Raw genomic sequence first — 25,816 nt, 5'->3', positions numbered from 1 at the left:
TACAAGTTTTTCTATGCCTTCTGCAAAGAAATCCCGTCCAATGTCCGATAAAGATTCTTGGGCTGCAGCTTTCGCCTCGTCATCCGAGTGGTGTCGTTGCTTTGAAAGATCGTCTTTCATGGGATCAAACATATGGTGAAAGGTCTGGGTATAAGGACGGTGATCCCACACTTCCCACCTAAACTTTGTCAGAAGTTCGCACGTTTGTTGTCAATATCTGTACGTCCGTTCTCAAACATGTGCGCCACTTCGCGATAGCTTCACATGACATTCCATTATACCATACACTTCATGCAGCTGCCGATAAATTTCAGTCCAGTTACACCTTTTCGCCCATAAAAAAAAACGAATCACTGCACGCATTTCCAATTTGGACGCCACTTGCAGCTGTCGAGACATGTTTACGACTGATTATCAGAACACTTCCACTTGCCTCGTGAAAGCCGTTACGTCACATGATACATCTTCATGTCTGCAGTGTTGCCACACAATTTCATCAAAATAACCTTTGACCGAAAATATTTACGAAGGAATGCAACTAACTTCCTGACTGACCCACGTATATTGCATAAAAAAAAATATTGTTATCTTTAATTTCCATGGAATTTAACATTTATCGAATTTTCGCCAACCATCCTTCCTCTAACCTAGTCAGAGCGGAAACTTCTATTTCAGGAGAGTGCGAGTTCTTTACATATTCGCAGTTTCTCCTCTCTTTTCTTTTACGGTCATCGCATGTGCCTTCGGCGCGGATGATCTGGATTAAATTCCCTATGGGAGCTCATGTGGTTCAAATCTTACATAAGATTGTCAGTCAACGTCTCATATAGCCTTGCTCCTGTAAAAGACGCCAAACTCTAATTCAACAAATCAAGTCAATCTTCTTCCCCTTGAAATCAATTATTTAAATTTCTGTGAATAAGACTAACGTGCTGGTCCAATTTACATTTCACCTAAATTAAAGGAAATAATTTACTTTATGTACGCAAAAAGTAGGTTAAGCCGTTCATAAAATCGTTGCATAAGAACGTAAAGCAAAAATAGTTTACACAATGTCGAGCACTCAGTTATTTTCGTCTACTCCATAAAAAAAGTTGTACACCTAATATTTGTATACTACAAAATATACTCTTTTCTGTTGTTTGTGGCTACGAATATGAAAGTACGCATATGTATGACAATAAAACCATCACTTACTTTTCCTTGAAACATCTGATGATACTATTGAATCGAATAAATGCTTAACTTTTTTCTTTCTTTCAAGTCTATTGGAAACATAAGAACCACGCATATTCAGTACATACTTTTGCTACGGCATTTGTTTGTTGATGAAGCCTGTATCACAATTCAGTCCACAAGAATTTCGACTCGTAATTATTAAGCACAAACATCACCATATACAAACATCATGCACACACTCCCGTAGAATGTGAGCACTGTGTTTTCTTACATCATCATGTTTTCCGAAATTAATTGTTAATGAGCTTATACAAAATCCTTATACCTGGCTCATCTCGACTTTTACGTTCCTTTACCTAACCTGATCTGAACGTTTGTGACTCAATTAAGATTCAAGCTAGCCAACTTCCTAATGTTTTGTCGGTGTACAATCACCAGCAAAAATCATAATGCCTCTTTCACATATTCTTTTTGCAACAGCGTCGAAATGTATAAATCAATTTGAGAACACACACAGTACGAAATTATCTGTAATTTACTAAAAACGGCATTAGAAAAAATCAATTTCTTACGAAGTAAACTTTAAAAAAATACAGAAAACTTTTGTTGGTGACTGTACTAGATATGTGAAGCACGAGATCAGTGCAAATAAAACTTGAAATCTATGATGCTAGAAAGGAAACAAAGTAAGGCAACTTCACCTAAAAAAGGACATGGGATATTTAGAAAGGATGCCACAGCATCACGTTATTACCCTTCTCAATTTTAGAAAACATTACATTATGAGTGAGATGAAAATGACAGGGAAGAATTATACTTCACTTAATGTACTGATAACAATATACGTATAACTATTCAGGAACACTGAAACAATAATCTTGTACATTAACGTATACGACAATATGAGAGCTCTTATTACTTACCTACGTTGTTAATTTATCCATTATGGTTTGATTGCCTAGATTTATAACACATATTCTGAAGTAACACATCTTGGTGAGAAAGTATATATCCCATGCAGTAATGTTTCGTGAAAAAACAATGGGTCCATCAATTTCCAACATTTAAGAAGGAAGATATTTATTTAATGAAAAAAGCAACATACCTATTTCGAATCCTTCTTTTACTTTATCTTTCAAGGAGATTAAAGACCCTCGAAATTCATCCCATTTTTCAGGCGGAGGAAGATATTCTTCAATCCATTTCACGCCGGGAAAAGAGTCTTTCCATTGTTCATACGTCTGTTATGAGAGAGAGAGAAGCATGAAAATTTAGTAACAGATATAAAAAGTATTATAGTGCTATATTTCAAATGAAATGAAATCTTTGAGTTTTATGTCCCACGGTTATGCCGGTTAGGCTAAAGGAGACAGTGATGATGAGTAATGAATGAAATGGTAAAATGAAGAAAGTGGGAGGAAACGGGACAACCCCGAGGAAACCCATGCACACGGTGCTATATTTCAGACAAAAGAGGAACTGTGTACTTAATTTCAATGTACTTTTATCAAAAGTAAAAACTAGGTGTTGGGAAAATACGGTTGTCCTCCGCATCTCAAATATATGAAGGCTAGCAACAAGCACTACCAAAACTGTCACCATTTTACCTATAAACCTGTTAATATTTTCAGTACATCTAGAGGGAAGGCATAGATATTCTTATTGTTGTTAGTGCAGTGCATTTAAATGGACGTATACGAAGTTAAGTAGTGGATGAAATTACATCGCCTTAAAGCGAAGCTTTTGGAAAGTGAGCAGCGTGGAACGAGTATAACTGAGACAGCCAATATAAGGTCGGTCTCCAAAAAGCATTGCCAACAAACGGTTGTCTGTTGGGTGTCACTTTTGACAAGGATGGCAGCATTATTATACACACTTGCGCCAATTGTCTTTCATGACAATGCTCGTGATAATGTTGCTCCTGTAAGCAGGTGGGAGGTACTCGAACACTCCATTCTTCTAATATGATCACCCATAACTTCGGAATGTTCATCAAACTCAAAGAACCGCAAAAAATATAGCGTCTTCTTCGCAGAAATATATATATATATGGCACTGGCTAATTGTATCCAGCGGTAGCCAAAATGACAAGATGGTGATAAATATGGCTGGAATTAAACTGAAAAAAAAAAAAAAAAAAAAAAAAAGGTATATAGGTTCTATACTAGGAGGGTGAGGATTTCAAGTTGTTTGTCCATCTTTCCTAATGGACGCTATAGAATACATATTCTTAATTAAATAACAGGTATTAACCTGTATTGGATACAGGATGTACCTGTTATTTATTTGTACTTATTTATAAATTTTAAGAAATAAGTTGATTCAGATACTTGCCGTAACTCGTCTTGTATGAAATTTATTATTTGATCGGAACATAGTCAGGTACAAGAAAATAAATGTGATTATTGTTTTCTGGTTCTGCAATAAATTTAATTGAATATGGGAATTAATTAAAATTCATGCAAGAAGAGTATACTTGAAGGGATTCGTTGTAATATGAGTCAATAATCTATAAGCGACATTGTCTCAGAGTTTTAGAAACAACAAATACAATACCAAGAAGTTAAAGCATCAGAAAGAATTATACCTGGCAAAACTATAATTTTAGTTAAGATTTACACGATTTATAAGATGGATTAAATAAAATGTAGGAAATTTCGCATTCGTCTGCTGTTTGAAATAGCATTTGACTAGATGAAGTTCCCAATAGTTTTACCAGACGAAATGTACGAAGTACACACCGATTCTAAAGAGGAATAAACCAAGCAGCATCAAGGTAAAATGGTTTTAATTTTCTTTTAATATATGTTGTGTGACAGTAAATTAAAATCTTTAACGTTGTACAAATTATGGTCTCCATCCTGGCTAAATTGAAATGAAATCTTTAAGTTTTACATCCCACGTTTATGCTGACTAGGCTAAAAGAGACGATGATGACGAGAGAACTCCCAGAAGACTCATGTACAAGGTAATTCTACACCAGAAAGTCTACTTGGTGCGAGGTGAGATCAAACCAGAAACCCCACGCACCAGAAGTGAACGTCCAAATTTAATTTCTACCACTGAAGCTCAAATTTAATTTGTTACTAGTAATGCAAGAAATATTAAATTTCAAATAAACAAAAAACAGATGTAGCAACTGGGAAATGAGGATGACAGCAGCAAATTTTTGCAAATTGCATTTTTAAAAAAGCTCATTATTACCATCGTACTTAATTATCTTTCAAAGTTGTGAAACGAAACATATTGTCCTTCACAATAAAGCAATGGACTTAACTCTAGGTAAACGAAAAATAATTTCATCATACCCTCTGCAGTGTCATTCCACCTCCGATAGCGCCTCCAAGCAGAAGATATCGTATCTTCAAGGCCCCTCTTAATATACGAAATGCAAGGGCTGCCACTCCTCTTCTTGGCAGGACGATATGATACGTTGGTTTAACACTGGTAATAGGTCTTCTGATTCGTCCTAAAGTTCTGAGCGTAGAATAACTAACTCTCTGCGTGGACACCTCCCATTTAGGGTTCTTTAACGCAACTCGCTTCAACACAAACATTCCACATCCACCACAGCCATGTCTACAGCACCTATTAAGGGACATTATCAGCTCGTTCCTAGAAAAATAAACAAATAAATAAAAATCAACAACAAAATATTAAGGCAGTTGGAGTATTTAAGATCACAAGATAATAAAAAGATTAGTAGCTTCAATATTATTCTCCTACGAGTTCTATGATTATTACCACATGATAGTCAAGGTATTTGCATAATCTGTCAAATAATATACTTTCTCACTTCTAAATTAACACCATACAATTGAAGCAAATGGAGCATAGCTTCATCCTTCCCCAGCTTACGTAAAAGGTTATACAGGCACTATAATTGAACCGCTTAATTAATCTCCACCAAAGGCCTGCAAACGCAGACCCGAAGATGGCCCGGCCCGATTCTCGAGCCGGACGGAGAACGAACCGGACCCTAAACTGGCCGAGGGTAACCGGCCTGAGAACAACAAAGTTTGATAAGTCAAGTCAATCCTTCAATATGCAATGGAAAATGGGAAATGTGTCATCATAACATTGCAATGTCTATTTATCCTTCTCGAATGAGAAAACGTGTGAAATGTTACCCAAGGTTTGCTTTCTATATCCTTACTCTGTCTGTCTGTTATCTGTGCTTGCTCTGTCCGGCCATGTTTATTATATAATACAGCTCATGGACCTAAAAGCCTTACACTACACTCATTAGTGCGTTACAAGTAACAGAGAAGATACATAAAACTGCTACACCGTATGTAATGCTAATACCACAACTATTACTGTTAATACTACTATTACTATTACGATTACAGATATTAGTGCTAATTCCATTATTGCTGCCACTGCTACTACTATTACTACTCATTACTATACTAATACGTCAGCGAATACCGCTACTGCTATTACTAGTAATACGAACACAAAAAAATGAAATCTTTGAGTTTTACGTCCCACGTTTATGCCGGCTAGGCTAAAGGAGAGGGTGATGATGAGAAATAAATGACTTGGTGGAATGAATAAAGTGAGAGGAAACGGGAGAACCCCGTGAATACAAACGCACACGGTATTTGTCCTTCACAAAGTTCACTTCGCGCGAGCTGCGATCACATCAGGGACCCCATGCACCAGAGGTGAATGTTCTACTACTAAGCCACGTTCCAAGAACACCTAATCGACCCTGGCGTCTTGATGATTTATTTGATTATTATATTTTGTTAGTATCATACTAGAAACAAGACAGGAACATGTAACACCATTTGGTAATATCTGCCTTGCTAACTGAACATTACTACAAATTGTGCTGATCTTATGAACACGCCAGTTCACGGTTTCGTCCCCTTGTCTAATGGTAGCGTTCCAAATTCTACTTAGTAGGTCACGAACTTGACTTTATCATACGTTCTTTAGGTAACTACGGCTCAGGCCGTATTGATGATGATAGGATAAATTGGTGGAATGAAAAGTGAGAGGAAACGGGACCACCCCGAAAACTGTCACACACTCTGTTTGTCCACCACAAAGCTCGCATAGCGCGAGCAGGGATCGATCCGACGACCTCTAGCACCAAATGTGAGTGCTTTACCTACTGAGTAACCGTTGTCCATCGTATAACAAGCATCCGCTCACATTCTACGCATACCGGCCATAATAACTAGCATTTCTCCAATTTTTTTCTGTACTTAGAAGGTAAATTCTGTACTACCAGACATATCAACAACTCTGACGCGAAATCGTAGCAGTTGTAGTAGTAATAGCAGTGGTCGTAGTAGTAAAGTACTTTACAGTCTTGAATAAAGAGCCAGTTTCCCAAACACATTACGATTAAGATAGGCTGACAACATTAGTTTCCGTGCCGTCTCTCACAGGGTCCGGCCCGGAAATACACGTGCCCGGCCAGTTTGATATACTTGAAACGGGCCAGGGCGGGCCGGGTAATCTGCCAGGCCAAACGGGCGCGCCCGGCACGCGCAGGGCTCTGATCTCCACAAAAGAATTAACACTAATGCCATTGGTAAGAAGTACCCACACTTTGATACATTTGCAATTGCACATTTTATATTAATTTGAGACGGCTGAATAAAATGAAACCATTTCCAAACATATTCATTCATGGGATATTTCTTGGAAATTTGGGATATTTATATTTATTTACTAGCAGAGTACCCGTTCTTCGCACGGGGATAATAAGTTTCATTTTGGACATAAAGTGGTGAATTTGAATTTAAACTGCATCGGAAGTGTTACTGGTCGTCTCAGCGGCCCCGAAAATTATGGATTCGACACTAATATCAGTAATTTTCGATCATATATATATATATATATCCCTCCTTGCCCAAGTTACGGGGCTGAAATTGGATTTAAAGAACAGCGGAAGTGCCATCGTTTATCTCAGTGACTCCGAAAATCGGCAGTAATATCGGTCATTTTCGATCATTTTTAAATATCTTCCCTTCCCCTAAGTTGAACTGTCAGAGTGAAATTGATAAAAACAATTGATAAAAACTGAGTCTAATCTATGTTGAAAATTTTATCTACATTGGTCGGGTGGTTCAAGAGGTATGAGGTCACAAACATGGCGACTTATATATATAAATTAAAGTCACTATGTATATATGCAATATTTGAGGTCAACTTTCTCGTGACCCATGGACGAATACATTCACAAACAGTTACACTGGACTCATCCTCCTCAAATTAATATAAAAAGCTTCCTCAAATTAGTATACACAATTAGAAATGTATTGAAGCATGAGTACTTCTTACCAATGGCATTGGCAGTAGTGTTAGACCTATGTACGATGAAGCGACCACTGACGGAAAAGGACATGGAATAGATAAATTTGGATTAGCAGTTTATAGAGGAAGAATCACCGAAAAAAAAAAAAAAAAAAAAAACACTTCTTCCCATAGTTCAATAGAAAAAAGGCAAGAAATCAATTCAAATCGATCTCAACAATGACTACGAAATTTTTGATACACAAAATAATAGGGGAAAAATGTGCGATTTGTTCAGTGAACATAATTTTTCTCGCGAGTGACCATGGCAGATACTCCCAACTGTGGTGGGGTTTCACTTGCACATATATCACGTAGCTGTGATCTACGGTATTTCACATTGATAACCAACACAAGATAACATTTTCTCCCTGTAGAAAGTAGCATCGCTTTGCAAATGTGCCTAGTGCGAAAAACCACACACCAGTACTAGGTTGTCACTACATGCAACTAATCCACGTCTGGGTACGGCGAAGCTGGGATGTCCGTATAGAAAAGGTGCGTTAGTGACGTTGGATATGTACAAAAAACATTGGTTCACCATTTAATAATAACACGGTTTATTCATATTTGAAAGTAATGCCATTTATCGTGTCTGCGTAAATGTGATGTAGTCATGAGTATAAAACAAGGCGCAAAAATTCAGGTCGCCATTGGCGACTGGAAATTTAGAGCTAGCGACCAGTGTTCGGTAGGAATCTGTTTCTGTCTAAACATACAGGGCTGCGCAGTTCGTGATTCGCACGACAGTAATTGTCACTGAGTGAGAGAAAATACGGAATGTGAAGTCTTCACAACGAACCATGAAAGTGAATTACTTCACAAGTTGTAATTCGCCCCCTATTTTCCCATCCTCAATCGAAATAGTTTGCCTCCTGCCACGTCAACACGAAAGATCGTTCCTACCGCTGTTTGAAGCTAGAACAGCTGGGGAGACAGAACAGTGCCTAGAATAGATCAACCAATCACATCACGTCAGAAATAAAAAATAAATAAATAACAAAATACATAAAATATAAAAAATAGGTATTTGCACGAGATACTGTTATTACTGCAATCGGCAACTGGTACTTCAGTGCAGTGAGCGTTACACAAACGTGAAGCCTTATGGTCAGATATTTTTGTAATATGCATATGAATTGTCTACTTCAAAATTGATCATCCTGAATCTAATTGTCAGGTTTTGAAATTTTATGCCCTGATGTAATTTCTTTGTTTGTCAAACCAACGGCCGTCGGGGGCTCTTATAACTTGAACGTGAAATACTGGCAACCATCATTTTTGGATTGGCATGTGCATCTGACTTTGAAATCTTGCGTCCTAATACAAAGACAGCGTGGACGCATTAAATAAAAACTACAGTGCATTAAACACGAACCAACTTGTGCTAGGTGGCCTCGAACCGAGTCTGGAGTAAAGCGCAGCAGGGCGGCCTGAGTGGTAGCGAGAGGGTGTGCAGACGAGGCGCGAGTGACGGTGGGTGTAAGCATAAAGATGTCACATAATAGCTCATAATAAGTCACCGTACCGGCTCTCAAGCTGTCAGTAGATTTGAAGGAGATTCTAAATGCCATTCAAACACACAAATTGTGATATATGGTCACTAAAATCGTGAACTATCTACGAGAGTCAGAGCAAGAGAGCAGCACGGAGGCCCGCACCGTAGCGCGTTTGCATGGAGCACGCGCATTAGGAAGAAAAGGTATTCGAATAAACAAAGATAGTGCAAAAAAAAAAAGAAAGAAAGAAAGAAAGAAAAAAGCCATGATATCGTATAAAATCATATACGATGAGGACGGCAAGGTTCTAGAACACTGGTCTTCATTCCCATTGAATTTTAACAAAGAAAGTAATCAACCTGGCTTCCTCGCTCGGCATTAAGATTTGAGTTAAATATTAAGCTTTGATAAAGAAAATAACCAATCTGAGTACCAACCTGAGTACACCCTTACCTATTTGCGCTGACCAGCATTCTAGAACCTTCCTCTCTACCCTGACCTATCTCACTCTATTATATCCTTTTCAAGCGGTCCTACTTATCGATATGCAGCACAAGCGTGTATTGTAAAGTTTACCGTTGCGTATTTTTGGACCTACTCTCCGCCACTTAACCTCAAGACATTTCGTTACGCCCTTGCACTGTGAGGGAAGAGAGATCTACAACTAATGGTTTCAGAAATACAATACTCAACACTCCTATTTACATTGTATAAAAAGCAGTACAAAGGCACCAACTTAGTATTAATACTAACTGTAAAAACACAGTATTCTTTCATGCGGCTATCTCTCCGTTTAAGAGAGCATTTACGAAACCTTATATTAGCTAATGGAATAGCTTACCCAAATCTTCCTCTCAAAACGTGTTCCATTTTGCTAAAATTCTTTCTACCATAATACCAATAACAAAAATTAAAATTTCCTTCACGATATTTAAAGAACTTTTATTAAAGCGGCTGCTTTACGCTCTGCAGACGGCACAACCCCATGTCCACAGAATATTTCCAACTATTTCATTCCTTCTCCTTAACCTCCTTAAAATTTGGTCTCATTCCGCCACACAACGCGAAAATTGCAATTTACTAAATTATTACTACTACGCCAATTATTGCAAATTAAACGAAAATTTTGCAATGTGTTGCCGCCTGCAATTACGAGATAAGAACGCAATGAAGGAAATTTATTTATAAATCCTAACATACGAAATTAGCGATAAGGGAGGAGCTGATCCCACACCTAACTCGCAATTTTGCGTTGCGGTGAGAATGCCGTTAAAAGCGATCCCGACAAGAAAGAAAAAAAAAAAAAAAACTTCTCATATGATATTCTCATACTTGAGCATTAGCATCTAACCAATAACAACACGCGTTACATTGAATGAGTAATGTGTGAAGTTATTGGCTAGATAAAGTAAGATATCTATTTGAAGTAGTTATAGAAGAAATACTGTGATTCAGCTGGGGTTTTGAATCGGAAGAAAAGCTGTAGGTAAGGAGAATTACATATAGTCATTTAATAGAATCCAACAAAATTCTTTAAATTTCATTTTGTACGTAATGGTTATTTGTTTAAGTATTTACTCTTTAGATAATGTTCTAGTTCCTGTTGCACCAAGTTTGAAAATTTCAAGTTAAATTTATGTTAAATTAGTCACTGGTGTAAGTAATAGTAATAATTACTATTTATTATCGAGTTTAATACATGTAAACTTTAGTGTGTATCTATTTAATATTCACGTACAATTGATTTACATCAAAGGTAAATCTATCTCCTAATCATTATTGGACGTGTTCATACGTACAAATCGTTGCAACATGTTTCGATATAAAGATAAAATTAATTTATTTTTTAAAAGAGTTTTCAATATTCATATTAACGCAAACGTCGTGTGCAGTCGCCAGCGAAAGTGTCGTATATTGAAACATCCTTCATTGTCCATGTTCTGTTCTGTGTAGTTTGAGAATAAATTATCTGATTTAAATTTGGTTCTCGGTAAATTATAGGTAATTATGTAGAAACAATTCTCATCATCTCAGAAAATTCAGTTAGTTTTTTGAGTTTGTCTTATCAGTTTTTTTTTCCAGCTCACCACTGAAAATAAGTATTGAAATATTAAGCCTATAATTTCTTCAGTGATTATCGTTTTGTTCTCCAAAAGAATTGCGCCGGGCAACATGACGTTACCCCAGTTAAGACAGATTAAGTTCACGGGAGCCACCGACCGTGAGAATTGTAAACTTACAATTGTTTACGATTCGCGGATAAATATAGCGTCCAGAGGTTTGACATAAAAACTACAGAGCAAAAACTCAAGCCGATCTGCGCTAGGTGGCCGCTAAAAATCACGAATGCTATGTAACCGAGTCATGGCAGAGTGAAGCTGGTTTGAATACACGTAATCAAAGGTAGTGAAAACACGTGGATTCTCAATCGGGTCCATGTTCCGTTAAGGGGGTCAAAACTACACTGGACCCCCTTAAGCTAAGCTAACCTAACCTAACCTAACGTGACCTAATATAAACTAATATAACGTTATATTATGTAATCACACGAAAATCAATAGAAAGAAGTGGTGTGGAAGACACTGGACTCCTTTAACGGAACATTAACCTTCAATTATACTAATTCCAATAGCACTTGTAATAGTTTCACGCTAGGACGCTATACTAGTAAACATGAAATAAAGCTTTTGTACTACATTGTGCAGAAATACTACGCGAGCATATCCAAATAAAATAGTATCCAATAGTAATTTTCGTATATGCTCATTTATTTTAACAGTCGTAAAGCACTTGTAATATTTTTTGCATTTGTAAACCAAAAATGCAACTGTATTAGTTAATATTTAATTCTGTCGCCTATAGAAATTTGTTCCTTATAAACACGCCTTTCCGTGGAATATATTGGGTTTTACCTCTAAATTTTGCAAATTTGTGTATGTAAACTTGACCGGTACATGTTTTTAACGATTTTCTTAATGGCAAAACAGTATGGTATTATGTCCTAATCAATTATTCAGAACAATTGAAGTATAACTATATCTGTTCTCAATAACTGCGGAAGGACAGTAGTTCGAGTAGAGGTTTCGGTAAGTTAGAACAGTGAAAATCCTAAAAATAATCATACAATTAATCACAGTAATAAAATGTAAAGGGCGGGATTTTTTAAATTCATTCATTTCGTGGTGTGTAGAGGGTATAATGCTGTAACGAAATTAGTTTTCCTTGCTTTGCGTTCAAAGATATAGGATGGTTACAGCATTTCAAGCCTGGCCTTGGGACGAACGCACGCGTAATAAGTGGTAGATGCTGTGGGATATGCATATTTAACATTAAAAGGACTCAAGGTTCATCCGTTGCTGTTGCGTTTTTCTTAAAAACCCCGTAATGTTCTATATTTCGGTCCGCGCTGGGTCCATGGACACGAACACTCCTACTGCAGACTGGAATAAATTTACATTATTGTATATTAAGCGTATTGGAGGCATGATAATACTATCTACAGCTGTAATTATTATTTACATTATTGTTCTTTTTGGCCCTGTAATAAAGGAAAAGAAGTCGGTAACAAGTAGAAAGGTTTTAACACTTGGTAATTCAAACTTCGTCCATTCACTTACAAATAGTTACCGGTAACGTAGTTTTCGTAGAAAGATTGGACTTACTATGAAACATTCACTTCCCACTAAATACTCGGGAATTTTTCCTTTTACAGGACCAAAAATATCAATAATGTAAATAATTGATTCCAGTTTGCGGTAGTGTGTTCATATCCATCCAAAATATAACACATTGTGGAGTCGTAACAACAACATGCAAGGTGAGTTCTTTCCATGGACCCATGCTTATTGTTGTAGCATAGCAACATTTCCTTCTTCACTTAGCAACAATGGAAGAATAAAAGTTTGAGTGTTGTTTATTGGTATTGTTACTTTAAGTGCACAGTTCATTTTCATATACTTAGAAATAAATCAACTTCCCTACCCACCTCTCAAGTTCAGAAAATGTTATTTCTCAGTTACTTTTGAACCAAAGGGGAGAAATTTCTTTATCCAAAATTTTATTTTTTCGTACAATATGAACCATGATAGCCTACTCGAAATCGATAGTACTATGTTTGGACATTTTGTATTAAAAGTACTTACCCAAAAGAACTCAGAATTATTAGTTATGACCAGGGCCCGGATCTTGTTGACCTAAAAAAAATTTAAGAAGTGACCTATAAAATGACACTAAAATTCCTGTAAAATGACCCTAAAAATAACAAAAATTGACCTTAAAACTGACGTTTTCTCAAACTTTTATTTCATTAAACATTGACATTTTTTAATATCCATTGGATTTTTAATTAACATTTCTCACTCATATTCAAAAAGTTTTGTTTCAGTTAGTTGCAGTCCATTGATCATTTATTTCTATTGATCAGTCCATTGTATGGCATTGTAAGTATTGAAAGTGTCAATTCACTCCCGAGTTTTAGGAAGCACACTTAGCAACAATAAAACTTAGCAAGTTTAGACTACATGAAAAATAATAGATAAAAGCCTGTTTAAAACCCTTGTACGCTTTCTAATCCATTTTTAGTTATTCACGTGATCACATCCTTTGTGGTTAACAACCCAAAACTATCTGTTTGGCCACCTATCAACCCCCACCTTTCGTTAAGCAGCTACAGCTTAGTTTTCATTAGCTTGTTAAGAATGCAGTTTTTCCATCCCAATAGTCAGGAAGTAAGAAAAGAGATTATTCAACTTCGTCTTTTCCACATCCGTAAACCGTGTTCATTTAAAGATTTCCTTATGTAGAAAAAAAAAGAATAAAAAGACCATAAGTGACCTAAAAGTTACCTTAAAATATTAAAAAATGACCTGAAATTTCAAAACAGCAAAAAGTGACCAAAAGTTGACCCTAAAAAACTATATTTTTAGAACCTAGAGTTGATGGATAACGTTTTTATTTGAACTTGCCTTGTCCTATGCGTAACAGAAAAAAGTTGACTTGTCAACAAAATCCGGGCCCTGGTTATGACGTTTCAACAAGAGGTTATTGCCTTCCTCAGCACACATTCTTTCAGAAGACTAGCATTGTCTGTGTAGCTGCATCTCGTTGATTATCTTCTTCCAAATATCATTACCCACTTTCCTTCCATCTCCACTCAATATTCGTCTTTCTAGTTTGATAATCTTCATTGATATATTAAGTGACCGTTTGTGGTAGAAGAAATTCTATATTGAACTGATAATAAACCTATAATTTCTTTATTAGTAGAGATGGGTAATTTTACCAGTCAGGCTTTCAACGATATTTTGGAAGCTGCAGCACCACCTACACAGCAATCAAGACCGAAGCCCGATGCACTTCACACGCCCAAACATCGTGTTTTGAGTCTCGATCCAAGATCTCCATCAACAGAGATTGCTCGCACACCTATTCAGGTAAGGTTTTCGCATGTATAAATAAAGCAATAGTAACAAGCACCAAATGTATTAATGATACATGTGTAGATTTTTCAACAATGTAAAATCTCCTTTATCAGACACGTTATAGAAATTCAATCCAAGAACAACTTATAAACAGAAAGTGAAAGGTTATGCTCACTTTTCCCAGAGCCGATCAATTTTTTTTTTCTTTCACTTTCTTCCATCCGCCTGTACAAGACGTGAATTTCAAATTAGATGCTTAATACGTACTTCAAATTTAAGTCACATATTGTCAGGGCTTGAAAAATCCACTCGCCAGTGGCGAGTACTTTTTTAAATTTGGCGAGTAAAGTCCGATCAGTCAAAAACGTAAATTCAACAATAAATAGCAGATGACACTTTTTATTACTATTATTTGTAAAAGACATGCCAATAAACAAAAGAAGTATTGATATGTTTACTGCGTTACAGTTATTTTTGTTTACTTGTATAAACACTGTGACTGTAAAATGGTCTGGCTAGTAGATTTCTTGGCTGGTAAGTACTTGCAAGCAAGATTTCTCAAGCCCTGCATATTGTTATAACTTAGGGTTTTATTCAAATTTGCAACATTCGAATTTATTTTTATTAACAGTTTTCATCATTATCTTCGTACTATTATTGTTAGTGTGAAATGCCGAAAATTTTATCCCTAACAGCTCATAAATTGCCTACCAAAGGAAGAGGTCTTCTAATTGTTTTCCGGTTGGCAAAGTTCCCAAAATAGCTGACACATTTCCTCGTTGAATCGCTATACTAATACGTTGTATGAGAAATACTCTAGCTCGGGTATCTCCAAATTTTAGCGATATATGTTGGCCAACTTCATTGATAAAATTAAACTTCTTTCGGCCCCATGAACCACTTGATTCAATTGCTGTTGTAACAAATACTTGTCCAAAAGATTAATATATTTGTTCCTTTTCTTGACCCGTCTTCGAACTGGTACTAGTCTTACTCGAGTCGATTTGTCCAATTATTTGGATACCTGTTCTAAATTTTTACGAATCTTGCACTAATTGCCACTGTTGTAACCCAGAGTAAACTTGTTTAATGGTATATTTAAAGCATCCTGTTTATTGCATTAATCTTTGTAATATTTTGCTAAGAGTACATAGTTTACAATTTCTACCTGACACGATATCCAAATATGTACCTCCCCACCATCACCACCACCACTAGAAAAAAACTATGCATTTCATTTTTTCTAAACAAAATCAATTTGAAAGGACTGTATATAGCTCGTGACGTAGCTTCCCTTTACACATTTCCACGTGGTTTTGAACTGTCAGTTCATTTCTAATTTTGATCAGAGTTTAGTATATTTGTACATATATACAAACACAATTCAGTGGTAAATATAATATATGACACTTGTCATAAATTGTTGCAGTTCGTAACTGTGAAGGTAGGGTAGGATTTTTTATTTATTTATGTATTAATTACACATTCTGTATTTTAAATATTTTATAAGAAAAGTGTAAGACTAGCATCTATGATATTCCACATGATGCTTATTATTCTCGTTATTTTATTTATTTAGGTGGAGGAAACCCCAACTCCAAGTGCCCAACCTCAAGTCAGCATCCAATGCGACGCAAATGATACACCAACTTGCAGCAAACAACGAGTGGAGCCAGTGCTGCATTCGAAGGGAAATTTGATTCAAGAATTGCTTGATGCAATGGAGTCTGGTAAGTCTTATTCCTGCACGTGTCCATTATTACAATGTTGTCCACTTGTGGTTGTTGCAATCTAGAGGAATGTTTTTGATAAACACAAAAATTCTTAGAGATGATCACCATAAAGCAGTCTGTTACCAGTAGCAGTAACTACTGTCGAGAAGCCTCACAAACAACGGTCCTTCATTGTGGCTTGGGAGTTCTCCGTTCTAATACCGTTCATCAATTGGCCCTCGCCTTCACCTCCCTTTTTTCATAGAATCCATATACTGTATGGCAGTGCTCGAAACATTTCCTTCAAATTTGGCGTCAGTTCTCAAAATACTAATACAATGGATTATTATAAATCCAATCAGTATTAGAACGTACGGAACACATTTTACAAGATAGTGTGTACTCACTTTTTTATATCCCTAGTAGCTGAAATAACTTAAGATATTTCGGATTTGGTCCTTGAAAATGGATACTAATTAAAATATTCGAACTATTGGAAACTATTTTAGATACTAGGAATGCATACAGGGTTAGTTAGTACAATTTTTATAATGTAAATCCAGTTTGATACATAGGTCTACATATTTTGATCTTAAATTATCTATGGGAGACACGGATTCAATTTCCGGCGGAGCGCATGTGGTTCGGATTCTACGTTAATCAGTAAGTTCCGTCTCATATAGCCTCACTGCTGAAAGGGACGTTAAACCCAAAGTCAAGTCAAGTCAACTCAACTCAAATTATCTATGAGTCAGACTCCTTTTTCCAGTTGCCATGGCAAATTGACGCCCGGGATTGATTTTCAGGTTTATTAAACAAACGTGGAGAATATCCTTTCTTTAAATCTTCAAAAAAATTCAACTATTTCTTAAATATGTTAATAAATAACGAAGAAATTAAGCTTTCGAAAAAAATATTACTTGTAAAAATCTAATTATTTTACAACCATTGTGCTAGTATTTTTATTTTTCAAATTCCTATTTAAATCATGAAAATAATTAAGTTCTTAATTTTATCCTTAGCGATAAACCATCATCAGTGCAGTGCTTAATTTACGTGTTTAATAGCTTTTCGAAATTAGTTTCAATTTTTGAAATATATTAATAAATGGCGGAGATAATGAGACATTATTTGAATTTTGTATGTGCAATATTGTCAGTACCTAATATTTATTCGAACATAGCCGTAATCTTTATTTTTAGATATATCGCTTTGAAACTTAGTGTCAAATAATACTTTTAAGTGTCTAGGATCAATATTAACAGATCAAACCATATCCATGAAGAAATTAAATGTTGACTAAAAGCAAGAAATTCGTATTATTATTCAGTTCAAAATGTTTTATCGTCGTGAATTCTGTCGAGGAATTTGGAGCTTAAAATATACAAAACAATATTCATGCCTGTTGTGCTGTATGGTTACAAGACATGGTCGCCTATTCTGAGGAAAGAACATAAACTGAAAGTATTTGAAAATAAAATCCTGATACGAATAGTCGGACCCAAGAGGAAGAGGAATGGGGAATGACGAAAACTTCATAACAAGGAACTGCGTAATTGATACCGTTTATCAAACATTATTAGGGTCATCAAGTCCAGGAGGCTCACGTAAGCAGGTCTTGTACCTAGAATGGAACAAAGTAGGAACATCTTCCAAGTTTTAACTGGAAATCCAATCGGAAAGCGACCATTAGGAGCACCTAAGCTCAGATGGGAGGACTATATTAAGATGGGCTCAGTGGTAGAGCGTTCACCTCCGGTGCTTGGGGTCCCTGGTTCGATCCCAGCTCGCGCCGTGTGGCTTTGTGGTGGACAAACACCGTGCTCGTGGGTTTTCTCGGGGTTCTCCCGTTTCCTTCCACTTTGTTCATTTCACTCATCTGTAATCATCACCGTCTCTTTTAGCCTAACCTGCATAAGCGTGGGACGTAAAACTTATATATATATAAAGATGGATCTCCCAGAAAGAAACTGGACCCAATTGGCTAAGGACAGAAGTCACTGGGAGCTTTTGTGAACGCCACATTGAACCTCCGGGTTCCATATGCTATAGAGTTACAGTTAATCGTTTTGAAATTACGAGGGTGAAAATTACCACCTCAATAATATTTGATGTAAATATGATAATTTTTATCGAGTACACTGGCAACGCTGCATGTGAGAATGAATTTTCCACGCTAAATTTATTTGTGGTGTAAGAATCTTCCCTTAGCTCGGATAAAAATGTTCCATGAGTGCTTCAACTGGACTTGACCGTATCATTTCAATTTTGTCGGCAACAGGACATGCGGACAAAACACATCACATATAGGTTTGGTACCAATATATGTGTGCGAAATAAAATGAGAAAAGAACAAACGAGGCAGAGGGATAACTTGTTTCTTTCTACATATTCGCTCTCGATTGTATGAGGTGGCTGGAACGCTATTCTGCAGACGAGTTTTCAAAGCTTTTATGCTATAGGTTATGGCAATCGATGAAAGATGAAATCTCACGAAAAGTTCCGAGCACTGTTTTGTTAAGCATAATCATAGTTATTGGATGGAGCAGCTGTCTGTGGCTGCGTGGGAATATACTTATATGTTCTTTTGGGTATGGGGGTTTGGACAGTGTTTAAGTAAGAGTTATCTATAAAAATTGTGGTCCAAAATAGTGGGACAGTGTTCACTCTAACAACTTACATAGTATTCTGCTGGATAAATGTTATAATGTACTTTAATGAAACGTCGTTGATGCTTCATACGATTATGTCATAAAGTTTTATATGATTATTTTATTTTGGCCATGAATTTGACATGTTGTTTTAAATGGCGAGTTTTGTATTACAGGGTGTTTCAAAACAACACCGACAACGTTTGGGAGACGATTCCTGGCACCAAGATAAGACAAAAAGTATAGACCAACCTGGGTGTACAAATGCTTCCTTTCGGAGATACAGGCTGCCAAAAACATGAAAAAATGAATTTTAAATGTCCATGGTTTCAACACTATAGGAACTAGTATGTGCCCTATCCAAATATCCATGTTTCAGAATCCTGCGGTACTTCCGCAACAGTTTTTATAGACGAACTCGTAGTTGTGAGTACTTCAAATTATATGCTCGTAGCCAAACTCCCTCACTAATATGGAAACATGGATACTTGGATACCCTCTATAATAGTTTCTAAGTGAAGTCTTCACCCGACTACAGTAAGTCCCGTAGTTTTGGAGCTATGGAAGTTTAAAGTTCATTGTTTCATGTTTTCGACAGCCTATAACTCCGAAAAGAAGCATTTGTGCATCCAGGTTGGTCCATACTTTGTCTTATCTTAGTGTCAGGAATCACCTCCCAAACGTTGTCGGTGTTGTTTTGAAACACCTCGTATAAATATTGTGGAAAAAAAAAAAGTGGTCCATACAGACCCATACTACTGATGTGAGGAAAAGAGAAAATCGTTGGGATTCTTATCAGACACAAGGCATTGAGCCATAAAGATGGATGAACTTCCCACAAAAGTCCACTACATTTTACAATTTCATTTCGATAAAGACGCAGAGGCTGCACAGGTCCGTGAAGAAATTTGTGCTTTCTATGGACAAAGCAAAGCAACATCTAAAAGATGGTTCAGTCACTTTCGTCCTGGAAATTTAAATGTACAAGATGCTTCTTGCAGAGAGCGACCAATCACTGCAAAAGTGGATGATATTCTCAAAAGTTAAGACCTGCATGTAAGCAGTCACGACATCGTTACATCCATCACCAAACAGTGTAAAACCATTTGGAGAAAACTAACTTCAAAATGAAGCAAGACGTTTGGTCTGACTCAAAGCATTTACTCGATTGAATTTCTGTCTCTGCGAGTCTACTGAAACGTATCGAACTCTAGCCATTTCTGAAGCAGTTGATTACGTGTGATAAAAGTGGATAATCCATAACAACGATGTGCATAAAAGGTTATCAAAGCGAGAAGAAGCAGCATAGTCTGTGTGAAAGCCCTCGCTGACGTCCAGGAAGATTACCTGTATGTTTTGCAGGATTGGAAGGGCATCCAGGGTGTCTATCGGTCACGAAAGTCACAAAAAAAAAGTCATGAAATCAGAAATCGGTCATGAAAGTCAAGAAATTTAGCTTTTGGGTTACTTTTATATATATATATATATATATATATATATATATATATATATATCTGTACAAATATAAGTACAGACTGGAAAATTTTATTCTATAAGACGTTAAAATTTACCACCAAAAATGTCTATGGTCGGCTTTAGACTTTACCAAATCACAAGCAAAGCAAATTTCTGTCGCATGCATGAAAATTCGGCCAAATTCGCTCTTGAGAAAGTTACGAAATGTTATATTTGGTAAAGAAAAGGTCACAAAATTCATGAAATTTCATTTCGAAATTTTAGTAGACTCCCTGGCGTCGTGCAGCACGAGTTGCTGCTGGCGAGCAGAACGATAGATTCGGATCTATACTATTGATAATGAGCTCGGGTTCATCTAGCAATTCATAAGAAACGCCCGGAGCTGGTCAACAGAAAGGATGTCGTATACCACGCTAACAACACCAGATCGCATACGACCCTTCAGCATTTGAGAGAACTTCGTTGGAACGTTTTAATATATTCCCCGTATAGCCTGAACTTCGCAACCTCAGACTTTCATTTGTTTCGGTCTCTGCAGAACTCCCTGAATGGTGTTAAGTTTCAAAAGAGACCTGTGAAAACTTATATACCAGAAGCAACGGAAGTTCTGCAGCGACAGGATTTATGTTGTTACCATGAAAATAGCTGGTCATCGAACAAAATGATGTTATTTTTAAATCACAATAGATGTATTTTCAATTTAGATCTCCAAAGAATCAATACTTTTTAGATCTTCTGATATTTTCATTCGTTTCGCTGCAGATGTCATCTGTAGAGTGGAGAAAATTAAAGGTAGAGTACAAGTTAGTCAAACAATATAGAAGGGAATATTACAGAAACAAAACACAAAGGCTATTATGTGCACAAAACAGCATGATAGCCATCGGTCAAAGCAATCTGGTATAGCCTATTATTAGATTATGTTAATTGAATTCCAAAAGATACAAAAATTAATTTCCCCTTTCAGATAATGAAGTTTTGGAAGAAGATAATACAGAAGACGTCTGTCGTGGAGTAGAAAAGAAAGAAGACAAGTTTTATGTTATGGATCAACCTGATATGAAGGATAAAGAAAATAAAACTGCCGTTGAAATCAAGGTGTCGGCGCCTTCTCCAGTTAAGAAGACATTCTCCCCAGTTAAGGTAAGACAAGTGGTGGTTAAAATTAGATACAATGTTCAGAGAAGCACCTTATCACATGAAATACTAACCTGCTTTGAGTGTTCCTATTCAAATGCGTGTCGCCTGTCCATCAACGAGGTGGATTAAGTATGACCCCGATAGCAGAACTTAATTTGTCTTTCTGCGACGAGCTTTTTTAAATCTCAAATTTTCTGCAGAAGAAACACTTGTGATTGTTAAAAATGCGCTTTACGCGACGTAAAAAATAGTTCAAATTATATTTATGTGAGTCGTCTGTGCATTTAAGACATCTACACGTAGCAGGCATGTTTTTACACTTTTCTGTCGGCTATATTTTTTTTCTCTGGTAATTTTTCTGCACAGGCGCGGCAAATTTTCTGCGATCACATCGCAGATCGCGGCATGTTCTGCTATGGGGAGTATGACATTTCGGCGTCTTTCTAAATTACTCCAAAGTCAGAATAGATTTCTTGTGGATCCTTTCCTTACCACAATAAGCTGTAGGAAGGTGGGCCAGGTTCCACAAGTAGCAGTAGCGTTGCTAAATAACCAAGAATATATGTACGTGCAAAAATTTATTGACACATTGAAACGTGTATCTGAAAAATAACTGTAGTAGGATGTTACTGGCTTCCTATGCCGAGGAATCTGTCCTATTAAAGTTTATTTATAGACATACTTTGTTATTCACGATTGTATATTGTCTTTATTTGTGTTGGGAAAATCCAGAAAAGGTAGATTGATACATTTACTACCATGTAACTTTATGGTCGTTGCATGAAATAGAACTGCTGGGAGGTCTCTACTATATGATTACCAGTAAGTTACTAAGTAACTAAAACTATACATTCATGGGTAAACGCATCAATAGTAGAAATTATTAGTCTTAGTACAACCAGCAATATATCAGAACAGTTTTGTCTTAGCAGTTAATTCCCTAATTTATACGCTCTAACGTTAATACAACATATCTGACATTAGGCATTATCGTCCATTGATGATCCGACTTAATATTGAGCCTTGAAATATTATTGTAAGGCATAAAAACACATTATCTTTATTTACTATTTAAAACTTCGTGTGTTTTAAGCAGTAGTTCAAACTAGAAAATTCAGTGAAACTAATGAAACAGTAAAATAATGTGTGTGTGTATAATATATGTTGAAGTCTCCTATTACTTTGGTGTTGATCTTACAGCTTCCCTCTTGACGCAATATGTCACTAATTTCGTGATATATATTACTTCATTTCACCATGGTCAGTTGGTGGCATATGAACTTGTTATTACAATATCCACTGGTTTTGAATTAGTTTCACAAACATCAGGTGGTAACTACAGCATTCCACCTTGATTATGTTTTATACGGTCCATTACTAATTACTTCGTCTCTCATTGCTATCGCGACACCATTCGTAGTCTTCTTTGATTTTCCCAGAGATCCAAACGAAGGGATATTTTTATCTCAGAAAGAATCTATCATTGCGTTTCTTCTTCTTCTTCTCTCCTGGGCCATATAATGTGGTAGTATTTCTTTTCCACATCTTCATACCATTGAACACCTTATGGTTCATTCGTCTTTTAGGACTTTTTTTCTAAGGAAAGAAGCGCTCATCCACTCTCCGAGAAGACTATTCGCACCATGTAGAGATTGACTCTTCTCGAGAGCCAATCGGTCCCTACTTAATGTTGACCGCCTAGGGAGTTTCCCCACTTTCTTCCATGAGAAGGTGTAAGTTGATTTTCCCTTCAATCAGGATTAGATCCGAAGGCATTACACAAACCTTTCCAGTACTTTTAGAAAGCAACTATGCTTAATTTGTCCCGATCTAGGTAAAGAGCGAATATTGTTGCTGTGTGGTGCGTGAAGGGTGGTTACTTTCCTACTATATATTTTTCAAACCTCATTGTTTGCTTACTCGTGTAATTCTCCGGATTACTCCTTGACCTGCTTAATTCGTTTGCTCTTCATTTTTCTTCTTGGGTAACTTTAGCACTTTGGTAGCTTCAAATTTAGTAGATAAAATTACTTTTTACGTTTCTGAGATACTGGAGAACTATATATAACTTCCTTGTTGAAACACTGGTTCTATAACCAACAGGCAAGATGTTCTGTCTCTGTTTTTCAACTACTTAGCCCTTCCCCGCTGGTCTAGTGGCTAGAACGTGTCTCCTTGGTTTGCATGATTCCGGCTTCAGTTCACGGTGGGAGAATAGAAAAATAATAATTTCACAAACATTCACTTTCCCCCATTAATCATCTGTCTCTTGCGTAGCGCCTTCTTCAGAGACTCGGACTTTGGATCCCGGTAGCCTTTGTTCTTATATTGCTATTACGTTCCGCTTTTTTTTTTTATATAAATTTGTGCGTTAATATGCATTCATTGTTGTATTATCCTAATCTATGTTATGCATCGATAATGATTAGTAATCAAGTGGTGAATTATTCATACAATTATCGTTTCTTCCTCTATTTTAAAAAAATCTTCATAGGTTCTCTATATATTTTTAAAACAATAAAGGAGAAACTTAAACTAAAAGCTAAAAGGAAAACTTATATAAATGTATCCTACATATAGGTTATTTTACTAAAGTAAAATTCGGGTGGAATTTTTTACATCCTGTTTCCTATGTGCTGTTGCCGTATTACCTGGATTCAGGTTTGCCAGATACAGAGCTGAAAGCATGCCTCATACATTCCGAAAACACATCGAGAATTGTAGTCCAATTCTGTGATAATTGTCCCTTGACTAAATTTATTTAACGAAGCAAAATGTTTCTTTGAATCCAGAAGTACGAAGTAGTTAGTTGTCAAGTCCTTTTGTATTCAAATTAAAAATCTGGGATTGAATTTGAACAAGGGAAACTGAGTCATGGTTGAACCATGATTCTAGATATATTTTTAAAATGTAGAAGACGCACTTTCAACTCTTAACACAGGTATGGCAATATTCAATAAGGAAATAGGAAGACTGAATTCTCCACGAAAATTTATTTTGTGAAATTATCTGCACGTCAGACAAATCTATGTAAGTTTTTTTAGTTCTTTATTCCTTCAAAGATCTAAGGATGGACCGGCGTAGGATCAAAACTCAGTTGTTTGCAGAAAAACTCCAATAGTTATTATAAGGAAAATCGTACACTTCATTATGCTATATCTAGATTGTTCTACGGATGGATAGAGAACGTAATATGGCCAGAGTCAAAAAGTTCACTGTGCTGTGAGTTTTATTTATACACTATCTTGAATTGCATTGTTGTTGCTCGGTTGTAACTTTTAATATACAAACAACTTTGGTAAAAATGTATATTAGATAATGAAAATGATGGAAGTAAATCATATAAGAACTGTTATTTTCAGGGACGAAGCCCATTGGCTCCTATCACCAATACAAATCGAGGAACAGGAGAAAGCTACCCCCGTCAATTGTTGCGAGCAAAACACATGCGAGACTTCCAGAAGGATGAAAGGTTCAAATATTCTTCGGCGATGGATTCTGAAAATGGCCCCATGGTTGACAATTCTGTAGTGAAACAAGCAGTGCAGTGGGATCAAGATTCCACTCTGTTGATCTGATGTTCTTTCTACGTTTGGATGTGGCGATTGGTGAAGCTCTTCGTGAGGTCTTTCATATATTAAGTGTAAGAGTATGAGTATTAATGTGTATTTGTGACAAAAACTAGTGGTTAAATGTGTATATTTTTACAATTACCTATAATATGTAATATATTATGTATAAGTTAATGAAGCTTGAGACATTATGCTGAGAAGAATATTCGCTTAAGCCATGATAATTTTTACTGAAAATGTTTGATACTTTCTATGTTCATGTATGCTTCGTTCTTGTATGAATGTTGAATAGATTTTAATGAATTTCCACATTAATGGAACTACCATAGGGTTAAGAAATATTTCGGTAATTTACAATTAACTTTGCAGTATTTCGTCTTAACTGAACTTGTAAATTTGTTTGTACAAATAAATATTGTAACTTTTTAAAACTTTTCCCCACCAGTGTTTTTGCATTTGCTTTAATACTTTTATTTATTTATCAGCAGATACAGCTCAGAGGCCATTTTATACTAAATATCTTACAAGAACAATAACAATGGAATTATTTGAGAGGGTATCGGCCAGGGCCTGTTTAGTAGATACCATCCCGGCATTTGTCTGGTAGAACTGAGGAAAACTGGAAAACCCCAGTCAGGATGATCGGCTAGTCCATTCGATAAACATAACAAAGATGTGTTCATGCACGAAAAATTAGGCGCCATGGACAATGGAGTAAGTCCCTGAAGCCCATTAATCCTCTTAGTATAAAGAAAATCGTAGACTTGCAGTGAAATGGCTATTGCATCAACACAGTTCATTGGAAAGTCATGGTTTATAGTTCATTCTCTTCAGCATGAAACAAGCTGTCCA

General features: G+C 36.3%; 2 protein-coding genes across 6 annotated transcripts in view; one reads left to right on the top strand and one right to left on the bottom strand.

The window, feature by feature from the left end:
• The window catches only part of Opa1 (Opa1 mitochondrial dynamin like GTPase), an 81,573-nt gene extending 71,530 nt beyond the window's left edge, over positions 1-10,043 (bottom strand). For 3 of the 4 annotated variants that reach the window (XM_081737230.1, XM_081737229.1, XM_081737231.1), the window contains exons 1-3: positions 9,835-10,043; positions 4,488-4,794; positions 2,285-2,420 (exon numbers count right to left, since the gene is read on the bottom strand). In XM_081737230.1, the coding sequence (XP_081593356.1) occupies positions 2,285-2,420; positions 4,488-4,794; positions 9,835-9,863 (472 nt within the window). In that variant the 5' untranslated portion in view covers positions 9,864-10,043. The remainder of the gene's footprint in view (positions 1-2,284; positions 2,421-4,487; positions 4,795-9,834) is intronic. The other variant, XM_081737228.1, reaches the window with a different exon arrangement.
• A 280-nt stretch (positions 10,044-10,323) lies between these two features.
• Positions 10,324-25,399, top strand: LOC145668945 (uncharacterized). Of its 2 annotated transcripts, none has more exons than XM_081737232.1 (5): positions 10,324-10,479; positions 14,256-14,425; positions 15,993-16,143; positions 21,220-21,395; positions 24,755-25,399. In XM_081737232.1, the coding sequence occupies exons 2-5, from the start codon at positions 14,261-14,263 to the stop codon at positions 24,968-24,970; spliced, it is 708 nt and encodes a 235-aa protein (XP_081593358.1). In that variant the 5' UTR covers positions 10,324-10,479; positions 14,256-14,260; the 3' UTR covers positions 24,971-25,399. The 2 variants fall into 2 exon arrangements, with proteins under 2 accessions (XP_081593358.1, XP_081593359.1); XM_081737233.1 differs by having other exon boundaries at positions 10,333-10,479; positions 14,259-14,425.
• The last annotated feature ends 417 nt before the right edge of the window (positions 25,400-25,816 follow it).

The sequence above is a fragment of the Thermobia domestica genome, chromosome 13 (assembly GCF_964235325.1).
Source record: "Thermobia domestica chromosome 13, izTheDome1.hap1.1, whole genome shotgun sequence".
NCBI classification, from domain to species: Eukaryota; Metazoa; Arthropoda; class Insecta; order Zygentoma; family Lepismatidae; genus Thermobia; species Thermobia domestica.
Note: the sequence above shows the minus strand (reverse complement) of the source record. Positions and strands in the feature narration are given on the sequence as shown.